This window comes from Pteropus medius, unplaced genomic scaffold (genome assembly GCF_902729225.1).
Source record: "Pteropus medius unplaced genomic scaffold, Ma_sr-lr_union100, whole genome shotgun sequence".
Lineage (NCBI taxonomy): Eukaryota > Metazoa > Chordata > Mammalia > Chiroptera > Pteropodidae > Pteropus > Pteropus medius.
In genome coordinates, this window is record NW_024352786.1 from 10,092,491 (window position 1) to 10,108,731 (window position 16,241).

Sequence of the window (16,241 nt, forward strand, 5' to 3'; positions counted from 1 at the left end):
GGCAGTTGGTGACATCTTGCGAGTTTGCCTTGGGAAAGTACCCCCGCCCCCTTCTCTAGGGCCCCAAGGCCTCATCTGTGAACTGAAGGAACTAAATTTGGTGTTTTTCCAACAGCTTTTCAGTTGTGATAATTCTGTGATTACTCATCTTTTTCATGCCATTTTAACTTTTTTGTTATTTTTTACCTCTTAGCAAACGCTGATGTTTTAAAGGCAATGGTAGCAGATAACAGCCTGTATGATCCTGAAAGGTGAGTGCTTCTCCCTCCATTTCATGGGACATGTTTTTAAGTTGTTTGCTAGAGCAGGTTTCCCAACTTTGGCACTATTGACATTTGGGCCAGATAATCATTTGTCGTGGGGAACTGTCCTGTGCCTTGGAGAATGTTTAACAACATTCTTGGCCTCTGCTCACTGGATGCCAGTGTTCCTCTCTCCTCAAAATGTCTCTGCAGTTGTTAACGTCCCCTGGGGGCAGAGTCACCTGCAGTCTGAACCGTGGTGTTAGAGAATGGCCATGGGAGGAAGTAAGAGCCTGGGTTTGGGGACCTGGGTTGAGTCTTACCTCTGCAACTTATTGGGCATCTCTTCTTGGCGAAGTTAACTGACCACTCTGAACTCAAGTTTCATCACCTATAAGATGTAGATAGCCACTTTACCAACTTTATTGGGTTATTACAAGGAATACAAAATGCCGCAGGCATCGAATGACCTCCATGAACAATGATGAGTAAATGAAAAGCCGGGCTGGTTTTGGGGCACCTGCTAAGTTTTAGTTTTGTATTACCATTTTTAGGTTATGGTTGTTGAGCATCTTAGTCCTTCCTAATCAGTTACAGAACGATGTTGCTATATAATTTTTCATTTCTTCAATAAAGAGCATTTATTCAGTGCCTGCTGTATGCTGGCTGCTATGCTGGAGCTGGGCATTCAGATCCTTGCCATGGAGGACTTGGCCTCGTGGGGTTCGGAGACGTGTGTGAGGCCTTATGGTGGAGAGCATGAGAGTGCTATAGAAGTAGAGACTTGGGCCACTGGAAGCTCATGGAAGGTCCACAGAAGAAGTGCCATCTGTGCCAGGCATGTGACAAGCAGAGACAAGAGGCAGGGGCAGCTTGTAGGCAGAGAAAGACCAGGAGAAAAGGCCCTGGAATGTAAAAGTGTGGGACACACCTGGGAAGGTTCAGTCCGGGGTGAGAATAGCAAGAAGGACCAGGAAGGCCAGTTGGGACCTAGTGACATGGCAGGGAGTGTGGCCCTTTCTCTGCTTTATTCTGCAGGTGGTGCACCCAGCCCATCTCAGTTATTTAATATGTGCTCGTCAGACTGGCCATGTTAGCCTTGCATTTTAGCATGGTGACTCTGCAGGAAGGTTAGTTTAGGAAACTGATGGTGTAGTCACAGGACATACAAGCTGTGACTTCTCCTGCATTCCAGCCCCAAGCACAGACACCTGGTGTTAGCTCACGGTATCTTTGCCTCTGTCACCTTTGGGCATCATGTAATGCCTTCATGGGGTTTTATGCACAGCAGGTGCTTGATAAATGATTGTTGAACAAATGTTGTTAAACTTTTGAATTCGACCTTCTACTGTGTGGTATTAATTTAATATTGTTTTACCTAAAGCTGCTGCTGAGTGTTTTTATTTTAACAATCTAAAGAGCATCCCCTAAAGAGTACCAGGACGCTATTGGTTGAAACTGTCTCCTCAGCCATGGGCTACACTTCTTCCTTAATGTGCAAGCAGGCTGGTTTCAGCAGCATAAAGGCTGGTTTATGCAGTCATAAGACTTCCATGTGCCTCTGAGGCTCTTGGCACAGTCTCAGGTGGCAGAATTTGCTGTGACGCAGCGCCCCACCTACACCCACCTACAGCCACTTACACCACCTCTGAGGGCTGGTTCCTGGTCAGGCTAGCGCTGTCCTGGCTTCATTCCTCCTTTCCTAGTGGACCAGAGCCTTGACATGTGCCTTTGGAGAGTAGCCAACCTCTGCCCTATATGCTTCTGCTTTTTTCGTTTTGGATGGTCTGGCTGTATTTCTTCCAGATTATCAAAGCGATCGCTTTGTTTTTACCACTATCTGATGGTTAAGATCATAGTTTCTAGAATTAAGACTTTCTAGATTTGGAGCTCGGATCCATCACTTATTAGCTCTGTGACCTTGGCAATTTATTAAACTTCTTTGAGCCTCGAATTTTTAAAATGAAGAAATTAATAATACCTACCTTATAAGGTTCTGTAAATATTAATTAAATTAACATACATTAAATGCTTAGACTACTGTTAGCTATTTTGTATTACTGTTTTCAATTCCATCAGCATCTCTTTTGAGCACCACTTTTGATATCTTAACCTAAAAGCTTTCTTCCTTGATGCATTAGTTAGATTGGATCAAATATTCTAAGTAATTTGATAATTTGATTTGAATTTAAGTTTATCAATCCTCCAAGGCATTTCTTTGCTTAGAAATCTAGGCAGGCATTTTGTTTTGTGTGAGAAATTAGTATGGTCGCATGAGAATGGAGATCAGTCATTTATAAGAAACGTACTCCTTTAAAGACAAACAGTGCATCATCATTAGAAGCAGGGGCTTATTTCTAGCCAGTAATTCCATTCTAGAAGTGATAAATCACATTACTGCTGTTTCGAATGAGCTGTCATTGCATAGTCATAAGAGCTGAGTATTTGCTGCCTAAGACCAGTTCACAAAGCACATTTGTTTAAATGAAAGAGGCATTTTTTTTTTCTTTTGATTTAAACCTGCTTCTTACATGGCCGGGGGGAGATTGCTTAGCTGGTGTTTCTTTTAAGTAATCAGTTCTAACATTACCTTTTCTTTCCACCTTAGCCCTGTGACTCCCAGCACTCCTGGGAGCCCACCTGTGAGCCCTGGGCCCTTGTCACCAGGTGGCACTCCAGGGAAGCACATCTGTGGCCACCATCTACACACAGTGGGCGGTGCTGTCGAGAGGGATGTGTGTCATCGGTGTAGGCACAAGCGATGGCACTTCATAAAACCCGCCAGCAAGTCCAAAGAAGGCCGTCCAAGGCGTCAAGGAGAGGTCACTGTCCTGTCAGTGGGCAGGTAAGATCCCTGTGGATGCTTTGGCTTTGTATGACATTGTTGCTGTGGTGTGTGGGTTNCGGCTGATGTCCAAGGGCAGGAGAAGACATGTGTCCCAGCCTGAGCAAAAAGAGCGAATTCACCCTTCCTCTCCCTTTTTTTTTTTATTCAAGCCCTCAGGGGATCAGATGACGCCCCTACATTGGTGAGGGTGACCTTTACTCAGACTACAGATTCAAATGCTAATCTCTCCTGGAAACACCTCAGACACACCCAGAAATAACAGTTTTACCAGTCCAGCTGACAGATAAAATTAACCATCGCACTTGCTGTAATAGCTAAAGCCCAAATATCAACTGTTTACGGAATAGAAGTTTATGTTTCACTTGTGGAAATCAGCAGATCTGTGCGTGGCTCTTCAAGCAGTCATCCAGAGTCCCAGGTCATCCACCTTGTGGCTCTGCCAGGTTCGCTAGCAGAAGGAGAAAGTACATAGAGCATTGTTCATAAGAGGTTTTAGTGAGAAGGGCCTGGAAGTGGCACATTTCATTTTGCTCACGTTCCACTGTCTAGAACTCCATCACTTGGCTTGACCTAACTGCCAGGTGTCTGGGAAATGTGTCCAGCCATGTGCCAGGAAGAAGGAAAGCGATGGAGCTGGTCCACTGCTCTCCAGTCGGTGCCACGTAAGATCCATGTAGAGTCCTGTGACTGCTTCCATGTACTTCACCTCACCTGAGTCCTGGGTTTTCCAGTCCTAAAGTACTATTTATGTGTGATCCATATGATGTGGAGATCTTGCAGTTCAAGCGATGAGTTACTTTGACTACATGTAGAGTGTTTTCGCAGCGGAATGCTTTTGCAGTATCTGCTGTCTTGATTCTGAGTCTCACGCAGGGACTGCATTGCTAATGCTACGTTTAGACAGGCAGAAGAGAGTAATGGTTACGAGCGTGCATGCTGAAGCCAGACTGGGGAGGCACCGAGCAAAAGTTGACAGTACTGCATATGTGACCCTTCTGTCTCTACTGACAAACTGTGGGAAGAGCAGCCTGGACTCATTGCATCTCCCTCGTTTGAGTCTTGGTACCACTACCTAAAAACTCTTGCTTCTCTCCCTGCCTCAGTTCCGGCCTCTATAAAATGGGGATGAAAATAACACTCACCTCATTAAGTTGCTGTGAGTAAATAAGTTGATTTAGGTAAAAGTCTTAGATTAGTTTTTGGCACTTTAATGCACTCAAGAAATGGTGGTTATTATCATCATCATCATTATTATTAGTATTTTAACTCAGTTGATTTTCATCGTGTGTAGCATAAGCAATGAGGAGACTGCAGGGCTGTTTGCCACTTCCAGCAAAACAGTACAACTCATGACCACGCTGCTTTATTAAGAAGCAGAGTCATGGGAATTTATGAATGCTGAATGTAACGAGAACCTGTAGCTTGTTTAGACAAAGCATAGTTTGTTTTAAAAAAAAAAAATCTGCTGAACTGTTCAACTCAGATTCAACATGCCTTTTTTAAATGCCCCAAGTCCAGCTCTCTTTCTTTGGCGTAGAAATACTAGGAGCATTTGACTGTTGGCAGCCTGCTTTTCAGCATGTGCTGCTTGCAGGGTCTTCAGTTTGACAGGGTAGAGCTGTGGTTACACTGTTTCCTTAATCCTCCTTTCTCTTACTTAATCTCTCTCCTCCTGATGGCGCGTAATCTCATTTTGGACAAAGAATTTACTTGAGATCGTTTTAAAGGAACTTAAGGCCAGAACTAGAAAGAAGCTGTTATGAAAGACTTCAGAGATTTCATGATGATGGAGTAGGAAAACAGTCAAATTCAGCAAATTTAACCTCTCTTAATCACTAATGAAAATTTCCTTAACTTTTTTCTTAATCTTTAATGAAAATTAACCCAAATTTGTTAAAAAACAAAAAAACAAAAAACGACAAAAACTGGACACAAAACCTCATTCTGACCAATAACTGATAAAATGCATAGTTGGGGCTCTGTTGGCCGTGTGTGTGTGTGTTTATGTGGAGATTGGATTCTCTGACAGGTATACTTTGTGTAAGTCATATCTGGAGTGAACGTTTTGGTTATGTCATTACGTCCGTCCAATTTGCAAACTAGTCATGCTTTTATCCAGCCTTTTGTGGTTAAAACAACTGATGCTTTAGAAACCACAACTCTGGGGCTGTGTAATACTTGAGTACCATGTTTTTAATGCATTTTCCATGCTCTGTAAAGTATCCAGAGTAGTCCGTGACATGCACCAAGTGAAAATCAGATGGCAGGTTTGCCCGGGGCAGGGGAATTTGCTGGCAAGAGTGCCCCTCTGTCCTAACTTTGGGCTGGGATCCTCTGGGTGGATGATTTTTGATTCACCCATAATTCTTGTTTACTGGAAGCGCAAAACCCATCATATCTCTTCTTTGCCCCTCAGGTTTAGAGTCACGAAAGTGGAACACAAGTCAAATCAGAAGGAGAGGAGAAGTTTGATGTCGGTTAGTGGGACCGAAAGCGTCAATGGAGAGGTCCCTGTGACACCTGTGAAGAGAGAACAAAGTGACACGGAGTAGCAGGTGAGTTGTAGTTTTGGTGACACTGGGGACGGGGTGGTACGTGGTGGCGGAAGGTACTAAGAGCCTCCCCGGGGTGTGTGGAGTATAGCAATGACTTGGCAGGGAACTGAGCCTGCTCTCCTGGAACTGGCAGGACTGGAGGAGACTGAACGTGATTACTCGTCTGTCCAGAGTTTCTTATAAAGAGGCCGCAGATGTGGGCCCCCCCCCCCAGGGGCTTGGCCTGCATGATAACGAGGAGAGGATTACGTATGACATACTCTGGAGTGATGGGGATTGTGCAAACCAGAAACCACATAACCCATCTATAGGGCTTGCATTACCACAAAGCAGAGGCACTTAATGTAAGAGTCTATGCAAAAAAAAATTTAGAAATCTAGACCTTTTAAATGTGAAATCTCCACAGGTTTTTAAATGTTGCAAGCATATTAGATTTCTTTTAAAAACCATGCAGGCCAAATGAAATATAATCTTATTGTCATTTTTGGGTAAACTGTGATTTTTAAAGGCTAGAGCAAGCTTTTTCCATTGAGTTGAAAACCAGTTTTCTTTGATGTGCCATAGTTCTAAAATACTCTCAGTAGGAATATTATTGTTTCCTCCAAATATTTTGAAGCAATTTAAAAGCAAAGCGAAGGCTTCTTGGTTTGGCAGTTTTAATTTTGGGAGCTATTGCTTAAAAGAAAAAAAAAGCCTGTAATAATTTAATATTGGCTTTGCTTTTATCTTACTCTTTTCTTTCTGTCTTGGCTTGAGTAGCATTCATCCTTTTCATGTTTCTTATTATATGTAAAGGGATGAGTGTGAGGACTCAGGAGTGATCATGCTCCAAAAGCTATAAAGGAACCGTCGGAGCCTGAACATTAAGGCCTAAGAGGGGAGGGTGGGTCTCGAGAGAGTGGATGGTGGGGTCCTCGAAGGCCCCTGGAAATAGCAGTGTTAATCTGAGCCCTGAAGTCAGGAAAGCAGGTTTAAATGCCGGTTTGCCACACACTAGCACTGAGGCCTGGGCAAAGTGTTTGGTTTTTCATGCCTCACTGGAAAATGGAAATGGTGCTCCCTGCCTAAGCGGGTGGCATGAGATTTCCATGAGATGGCACATGAGGCCCAGGACCAGACATGTAAGAAACGCTCAGTCAGTGCTGCTGGTTATTAATTGTTCATTCACTTTTGGTTGGTATAGCTGAGTGGGTGAGAGAAGTGGTTTTTGAGTGAAGCTTCTCTGGTTATCCGCCCAGGCTCAGAGGATGACCTGGAAGTAATCTGGAAGAGTGTGCTCCTGATCGTGTAGACACAGGGGGCTCTGATAGCTTTCCAGCACTAGTTACTTCAGTCTTGCCTTCCGAGAGATCTGGCCCCTTCCCCTGAGTTTAGGAGGTGAACAGAGCCTTTCTTTAAAGAAGAGAAACAGAGCAGACCAGTTACACTCTTCTACCATCCTAGGATGCTCATGAAGGGGCAGCCTGGACCCATGAAGGGAGAACGCTTCCACCAGTGATCTAGAACTTCCTGGTCTAATATGGTAGCCTCGAGTCACCTGTGGCTACTTAAATTTAAGTTAATTAAAACTTTAGTTCTGCAGTTGCCCTAATCACATTTCAGATGTTCAGCAGCCACAGAGGGCCACAGGGTCTGCATACTGGACAGTGCAGATGCAAAACATTTCATCACTGCAGAAAGTTTTATTGGAAAGTGTAGATGGTATGTTAGGTGTTAGAATTGGAATCCTGAGTGACCCTGGTAAATTAGAGAAGGATTCAGGTTAAAGTCTGTCTGCAAAGAGAAGCATCTGGCTATTCAAGTCTAAGGTGAGGAAGGCCCAGCCATTTTAGCTGCAAAGAAAGCGTGGGTGGTAGTGACAGTCTGAGTATGAGTCATCAAGCTGGCCCTGTGTTCAGATGGAGATGGAGCAGACCCGGAAGAAGATAATGCTCACTGTCAGGCAGGAAGTGCAAGACTTGGCCGATTAGGGCCCCGCTAATGTCCTTTGGCTGGATTTGGCCACTACTGACCGGAGGGAAGAACTCAAGATTTGGGAAGATTAAAGAATTAGGATTGCTTAGCTGGTTTTCTTGCTCCAAAATCTGTCTTTTGTCTGACTATAGGAATCAGATCTAGTCATCTGAAGTCCTGACCACATCTAACTGGTTTAAATTTGATATTCCTTGCAAAGTACATAGTCATCCACCAGGATTTTATAAAAGAGCATTGAATTTAATTAGAAGACATGCACTTGCACCCTTACTTTACCAGTTGGAACTTGTACTTAACTGCCCCTATTCTCCGTTTCTTTGACTATGAAATAGGATATTAAATTAATGATTAAGGCAAGTGTCAAGGGAGTGTCTGGCATGTATCTGGCTCTCAGTAGAGGGTAGTCATAGTGTGTCATGCCATCCACATCAGCACACGAATGAGCCTTCATCTTGTAATTAATTTTGAAGTTAAAATAAAAATTTTTATTATGGAAATTTTCAAACAAACTGAAACAGAGAGAGGATATTATCATGAATGCTCATGAGTCATCGAGCAATTTAATCATAATGTCTACTGCTTATTGAGTATTTACGATGTACCAGGCATGCTTTGAAAGGCATGTTCCATGTATTAATGGATTTAATCCTCACAGCAGTGACGGGTAGGAACTAGTTAGCATCCCATTTTGCAGATGAAGATCTTAAGCACAGAAAGTTAAGCAACTTGTTTAGAGTTACCAGTAAGCGTGTGATGGCGTTGAGAGTCCAACCCAGGCAGCCTGGCTTCAAGAGTCACAGCCTTTGCCACTCAGCTGGGTCCAGGGAAAGCAGGACATATGGTGAGAGCCTCCTGGGGTTGGCATCTGTTGAGTGGCCATGTCCAATGACCCCGGCAGAGCATGAACTCTAAAAAAGGAGGGAAGGGACTATTCGTTAACATTTTTAAAAAATTATGTATTCATTAAAATTTTTCTTGCTAGCCTTAGATTTCTCATCCCCAGAAGGAGTATGTTTGGGATATTTAACATGACTTGATTTTCCAAATAGAGAAATCCTGAAACTTTTCCTTCTGGGCCCTAATCTCTTGCTCTGGACTGAATCGAAAGATTTACTCTAAAATGTGGCTAATAAAGTACGTAGGACAGGAGTATTATGTGTCTTTTTTAAGTCTAATAGTTTTTAGAGTTGTCGTTTTTTTTTTTTTTTTTTTTTTTGAAAAATGCTTTTGTTTAAATTTGGATTTTTAGCCAAATAGTTTAAACAAGGAGTGCCTTGTTTTACTGTTTTACTGTAGAATTGATTCAGATATTCAGATGCATAGCTACTCATTTGTTAGGTTTCTTTCTTTCTTTTTTTAATTAGGTGGTTGATACTAGGAACTAGACTTAGTGCCCTAAACAGAACATTATCAAAACTCAGGCAGGATTTCTTTCTCTTTTTGAAAAAATTAGTTGTTTGTCTCCTCTTGCCCTTATACTTTTCACCCTTTTCCCTTGGCCTGAGTAGTTAGATCTGACTTGCCCTCTGCCTGATTTATTTTGGCAATGCAGTTAAAATGGTTTCTTTTTTCCACAGAAAATGTGTTTTGATTTCTTCTTAGAAGAATAAGCTTTTGTTCTTCAAAGTTAAATAAATCAAATTGCTTTCAGCATGCATATGCCATTGCCTTGTCTTCATTATCACTGGTCTTTATTTTAAATTGTTTTGTTATTGAAACTGTTCTATTAATTCTTATTTAAGTAATTTATTTTAGTGATTAAAAGCTGAGTTTTAAACTACTTAAGTTTAATTTTAACTGTGCCACTAATTACCAGTGGTTTTAGGCAAGTTATTTAACCCCTCAAAATCTCAGGTTCTTCATCTTTAAAATGAGGTTGTTACTGGAGTTACGTGCCATAATGCATATGAGAAGTCCTTAACTCAGTTCTTGGCACAGAGTTAGTAATTACTAAATATTTAGTATTATCAATAATTTTCATCTTATTCTTGGTGGCCTTAGTTATTTATTAACTCATTCTTCAAGCATCAGCTTTGGGTTCTGTGAATCCCTTTTTCCTTTTTTAGAACATTAGAGCTTTGGTCTCTTACAGCATCTTGGAAATAGATAGTTGGCAAATCCCTTAGGAATTTGGGCGATTTTCCTGTCTATGTTAAGAGGACGGTAGAAATAACCATTCCTCTCTCACTGGAGGTGGAACCAGAATTAGTACAAGGCAGTTGAAAAGTTCTGCTGACTTGTTTCTTTCATTGTAAAGATAAGAGGATGGTTTAAATTAAGAGGTAGGAAGGACTGGGAAGTATTCTGCACTCAACTATGCCACCCTGCTGGGGCTCTGCTCTGCTCCTTTTTGCCAAGACGATTTCATGGGTCATGTGTCTTCCCTCCAGAGCATCTTGACCAATCACAAGGTCAGCTTTGGTGACCTTTGGTGTCATTTTCTCTAACGTTGAGGCAGTACACTTTCTGCTGAACTCTGTGACAGGCAGTGTGACAGAGGGTCCCTGTGGGGCTTCGCGGAAGTTACGATGCTTTATTTGCAGTCACACTTTTATTAACTCTCCAGGGAAGGAGAAGATGGTGAGAAACGGCAGGTACCACTAGTAAGTTTTAATATTTTTCTCTGTAGCTTGTATATTTTTCAGGGGAAAATACATATATTTATATAAAAAGCAAAACGATCTTGAATGGAAACCCCTTCATTTGATTCGCTGGTCTTAAAGGGGTGATAGTGTATAAATTTATAGAAAGAAACTGCAGCCTTGTGAGTTATGGGTGAAGAACCAGGCTCAGAGGGAGTAATTTTTCCCAGTGAGAGGCCGTAGGTGGGGAAGAATCCACACCTTGGAGCTAACATGCTCAGTGGGCTTTGAAGTTCGAGGGAGCTTTGCTTTCTCCAACAAGGGAGAAAAATCCTTATTCAGTTTCGCTCACAGTAGCGATCATTTTGACATCAGCCTTTGCCAGGCAGGGTGATCTTGGTCTCCTGTGGGGACCTTCCGATGTTATTTGTCTGTTAGAGCTGCGTGTTGGATCAGGTCCAAGTTCGTGAGCCATTCTCTTTCCTTACAGGTAGACTATGCTCTGAGATTTCAGAGGAGCTGTGGTTCAGGTCAATTCAGGTACAATTACATCTCGTATTCACTGAGCCCCTACTATGTGCCAGGCCTTAGGGATGCAGCACTGTGGATGGACAGACAAGGGCCATGCTCTCCTGGGGTTTCTGTTCTAGTTTTTATAGTAGACTTTCCTCTCCACGCCCTTGGCTCCCTGGTTTCAGAGTAGGGAGGCCCTACTCTGTTCAAGGTCATGTTGTTCAAGGTCATGCTGGGAGTTAATCCCAGAGCCTGGACTTGGGTTTCCTGATTGTTTAATCTCTTCATTGCTTCCAAGGTATCAAATGTTAAAAGTACTTGAAATTGAATCATTTTTAGAAAATTGAAAAATAAGACATGCACACAGTAACTGTGTAGGTCTTAACAAAATATAAGCTTCACAGTATCTACACCCCTCCTTCTCCACCACACACACATCTCCCAGTCCCCCTTCCCAAGAGGGGCCACATATATTGGGATTCTCTATCTCCTTTCAGGATTATTCTATGCTTATACAACATATATATGTAAGTACACTCCCCTTTTTTTGTTGAAACTGATGACTAATAGAAATTTATAAAAAGAAATGCCCTATTTGTTCTTTGTTTTTGGGAATAGTTCCAAAACATTTATGGATGTAATCTGAGAGTTTTGGGTGGACCTAAAAACATACTTTGCTGTCATCACTGTGATGTTCTAAATTATTTTTCCTCAGCCTTGTTCTGTGCACAGAAGAGAGTATGAAACATATTTGTCAGTATTCCTGGAATTTAGACAACATGGGAACTAAGGTTATTGTTTTGTTTTGTTTGAATTGCCAGCAAAGCAAGCTCTCTTGTCCCTGCACATATCCCCCTAGGCAGAGTCCACCCCAGGGCTCCTCCCTCTTGCTGACCAGCGATTGACCCTCTGACATCTCTGTAGTGATTGTGGTGGCAGTGCGTCGTGGGGGCGACGGTGTGGGCATCCAGGTCAGCCTGCCTGGCGTAGAATCGCTGGTTTTAAACTATTATTGTGTGGCCTTGGTACATTATTGAACTCATAAGCCTCAGTCTTCTCCTAAGAAAATGGGAATCATTATTGATCTGTGGAACCACTGGGAAGATTGAGTTACTGAATCTAGTATGCTTAGCATGGCAGGGCCTGGCCCATGGAAGCACTCTGTAAATGTCCGCTACTGTTCTTAGTAATCAGATGTTTCCTTAACACCCTGTGCTTCGAGGTCTTAGTGCTCATTATCTGTTCACCTGCTTAGGTTTCTAGTGTTTTAAAACATTTCTAATTTTTAAAGGGACCAGATTCTTTTTTCTAGAGAATCCTTTTTAACAAGGATCCAAGACACAGTAGTGCCCCCCTTATCCAAAGTTTCACTTTCCACAGTTTCAATTACCTGCCATCGATCATGGTCCAAAAACACTGAGTGGAAAATTCCAGAAATAAACAATTCACAAATTTTAAATTGTGAGTCTTTCTGAGCAGAGGGATGAAATCTCATGCCGTCTGCTCCATTCCGCCCGGAACATGAACCATCCCTTTGTCTAGCATCTCCACGCTGTATGAGCTCCCCGTCCCCTGGTCACTTAGTGGTTGTCTCGGTTATCAGGTGGACTCTCGCGGTATCCACTGCTTGTGTTCGAGTAACCCTTGTTTATCTCACTGTGCCTAATTTATAAATTAAACTTTATCATAGACAAGTGTGTGTAGGAAAAAACATAGTCCATGGAAATAGAGTTTGGTACTCTCCATGGTTTCAGACGTCTACTGGGGGTCTTGGATAAGGAGGGATGGCTGGATGTGTGGCTTCTGTGGGATCATAACTTAGCAATGAAATCAGGGCTTTATCTTTATCATTAGAATTGTGAGGTAAGCCATAAACTTCCTTTATTCATTCCAGATAAATCTTTTCTGAGGTTCTAAATCTCCATCAGTCTTCTGAGGGAAATGGGCATACGTGGGATTTCTGAATTATCTTTTCAATATATGGAAGTTTTGTTTAATTTCTTCCAGCCTGAGTATTCACTTGTATAAGACTGTGATCACCAAATGTGCCCAAAAGAGAGCGTCAGGCTTGTTAAACATGGCGGGGGTGAGTGGGTCCCATGGCGATGGGAACCGAGAGTGATGGCTTGTGGCCTGATTCCTGCCCGTCCCGTCCAGTGCCGCTAGCTCTCCCCTCGCCTTTCTGCCAGGCCCCTCCTGGTTTCCGACTGCTGTGACCATCTGGAAGGCACCTTTTAACATTAATGTGCTGTGGTAAAGAAATCCTATTTAAAGTCCGTGTTTATCAGTATAGATATGTTCACAACTGTAGAATGAAATGAGAAGAAATGTAACAGTGCGCAAATGCACCGTGACACTCCCAGAATCAAGGCCACAGCTGAAAATTTACAAGCCACAGAGAGTATTGGTGTCTTTTTTTCCCCCCCTGCTTTGTCATCCTGATAAGACAGATATTTACCTGGAAATTGAGAGCTGCTGAGCTGGTAAAATACTGCCTGTTAATAAGTGTGTGTTCGTGGCGAGAGTGAGCCCCGAACTGCAAATCAGTGTTGTTAATAGAGCTTTTAATAGAATTTTAAAAAAGGTTAATTCCCCCTACCCATTTGCTCCCCTGCCTTTTTTTTTTTTTTTTTTTGGCTTAGTTTCTGGTATTAATAGTGAGGGCTTTAAGCAATAATTTGTATTTCTCACTTTTTCTCTCAAAAGCACTGTGTTCAGTGTAGTTTTACAGAAGGCAGCTGTTGAAGAAAGCCAATTGATTGTTTGGATGATGATAATGAATCCCAAGAGCTAATCCTTGAGCGCATACTGACTGCTTGGCTTTATCTCAAGCACTGTTCATATATCATCTTATGTAAAGCCCCTAATAATCCTATGAGGAAGTGCTACAGAGGGCCAAGCTTCAATAGCTAGTCATAGGGGTCTGAATTTGAAAACAGGCCTCTGGCTCCAGACTCCCCCATTCCTAGCCCAGCCCTGGATCTGGCACGCCTGCTCCTTAAAGTTGGTCAAATTTGTGCAAATAACTATACAGAGGAAATTCTATGTTGGAATGAAAACTCTTACTGTGATGAAACGTTACATTCCCAGCCTGACATCCCTCACCCTTGACCTTGGTTTCCTTGATGCAAAGAGGTCTGGGTCTAAGGGAGCAGATGATAACAAGAGGAGATATAAAAATAGTTGAATACCTCTTTTCTAGATAATGGCCTAGTTTGAAGTTTTACTGGGAAAAATCTCTCTTGTTATTTTACTTTTTTCTTAGGACCATTTTTTTAAAAAAAATTCTCCACCTCTGGCCTTTCTACCTTTTTCCCTGCTAGCATCTTCCATATTAACTGACTCTCAATTGAAAGTATTCCCAGACTTGACTATGTTCACTTTTACAGTTCAAATTTGTAGTCTAGCCATGCTAGGCTGTAGCAGTGCAGTGTGGGGAATGACTTATTTCATTTATAATTAATAACTTGATCTGTGCTGCTTTGGGGGACAATGTTTTATTTCCTTTTTAGCTAAGGGTCCTTTACCCAACCTTTTTAGTTCGGTAAATCTCTCTCATAACCACTATGAATATTATAAATTACAGAGTGACAGTAGGATAATATGGATAATAGTAGACTATATATCTTAAAGGATGAGCTACAAAATAGTACAAAGTAATACTTAAGATATCTCTCAACTTTTGCTATTTCTCTATATTTTTGTAATTTAGTTCCATCTCTGTTTTTGGTTAGCATTTATAGACAAACACACTTGTGACAGACAACAGAATGTTTTCTTCTTTAACCTGATGTAGGTTGGCCTGCTTCGTGTGTATGTTTCAACATACACAGGCAGCTCTGGAATTTTAGTCCTGTCTTGGGTTATCTCAGCCTTCAAAACAGGAAAGTAAAAGAGTATCTAACTGTCTGTCACTTAGATGAGACTTGTAAAAAAATCAAAACAAAAGAAGTTTTAGAAAAGAGAGAACTGTTAATACCATGCACAGCCCTTGAGGTACAACGAAGACCCAAGATCGATCATTTCGTCATTATGCTCTTACTTGCTCAGTGAGATCCTGGCCAAGGTGCCCTGTGTGCTCGAGGGAGATCCTTAGTTAACTCTGTTTGGTGTGGCTTGGGAAAAACACCTTACCTGATACTACATATAAGATTCCTTGTGGCTGAGCGTGTTCACTTGCCAGAATGTGGCTGAGGAGTTAGAGAACACTGTCCCAAGAGGTGATACATGACTCACAGGGAGAATGTCCACCCTTAGTCCATTATGGTTCTCAAATTCTATTCTTTCTTCATTTATAAAACCTTGATAATGAGGTCCTTTTGAAGTTGTGGTACTTGAATTTCTTTAGATTGCATTCTAGAAGAAGCATGTAGTGGGGGAAGAATGTTGTAGGATGGGGTTGGACTGGGTGAGGACAGATTATAATTTCTCTGTTTTTAAATATTCAGGCAGATTAATGTGAGATATTATGTTTACCTTCTATAAAGCTTTACCTTTTTTGATTTCTCTTTCAGGAACAACTTTATCTGAAGAGTTCTAAAAGACTGAGAACTTACGAGATACGAAGTTGCCTACGGAATATTTTTTATCTTTTATACGATTTCTCTCGTGGAGTTTGGGATAAAAGCTAAAAGGGAATATTGTTGCTATGCAGGATACAGAATTCAGTTGGCTCTGAAACAAGTTTTGGTTTTAAAAAAGTCTGTTGAAAAATTTATTACATTTCCAGGGAAGAAAAGAGCTAATTTTTTATCTTCCCCACCACTTTCGGCCACTACCCCTGCCCATCCGCCATCCCTGGCCTTAACGTACTCACTACGGTTTTCTCAGTGTGATCACTGTGTTCAGTGGAACTGTTCATGTGCAAGTCTGTGCCGATGCTGTCGAGGTGTGTGTGTGTGTGTGTGTGCACGTGCGCACACTGCTTCTGCTCTCCCAGCCCTTACTCCTATTTTACTACTGGTTGTAAGAAGATCCTCTTACAGTTTAACTGTTACAAAAGATAAAGAGAACTCTTCAGTGGTGAAAGGCCCTTGAAGATAACCTAGTCTGAACTCTTCAGTGGTGAAAGGCCCTTGAAGATAACCTAGTCTGACCCCGAGAAACTGATCCCCCAAGAGATCACAGAGCCAGATGGAGCCAGCTGGCAGATTTTGGATTCTGAGACCAAAAATTCAGTGTCGACGTCTGCTACCACCATGCCACTCTTAGGTCACTTATAAAATATTGCGTTTTTAATTTTTTTTTATTTTAACTTGAACTAAGCAATTCTTTAGTCCGTTGAATAAAGGGGGAAATGATTTAAAGTCATAAAAACAAAGAAAATTCTTGTTGTGACAACCCCAAGGTCAAAACAAAACAAAAACTCTCTACTCCAGAGCAAGATGAGCCTGGCATCTTCTCCAGTGGGTTTTCCTTGGTGCATTTGTTGTTTTCCATCTTGTAACTAATGCTCATTACTTTTAAAAGTTTCTTGGTGGTTATTTACCCTTTGGGCTTGGAAAACTCTGCCTTTTTTTTTTTTTTT

General features: G+C 41.8%; 1 protein-coding gene across 1 annotated transcript in view; it reads left to right on the forward strand.

Moving 5' to 3' along the window:
* RELL1 (RELT like 1) overlaps positions 1 to 15,303 on the forward strand; it is a 49,094-nt gene extending 33,791 nt beyond the window's left edge. The window contains exons 4-7 of the mRNA XM_039848827.1: positions 194 to 251; positions 2,851 to 3,087; positions 5,507 to 5,645; positions 15,229 to 15,303. Coding sequence (XP_039704761.1) covers positions 194 to 251; positions 2,851 to 3,087; positions 5,507 to 5,642 — 431 coding nt within the window. The 3' untranslated portion in view covers positions 5,643 to 5,645; positions 15,229 to 15,303. The remainder of the gene's footprint in view (positions 1 to 193; positions 252 to 2,850; positions 3,088 to 5,506; positions 5,646 to 15,228) is intronic.
* Positions 15,304 to 16,241: the final 938 nt, after the last annotated feature.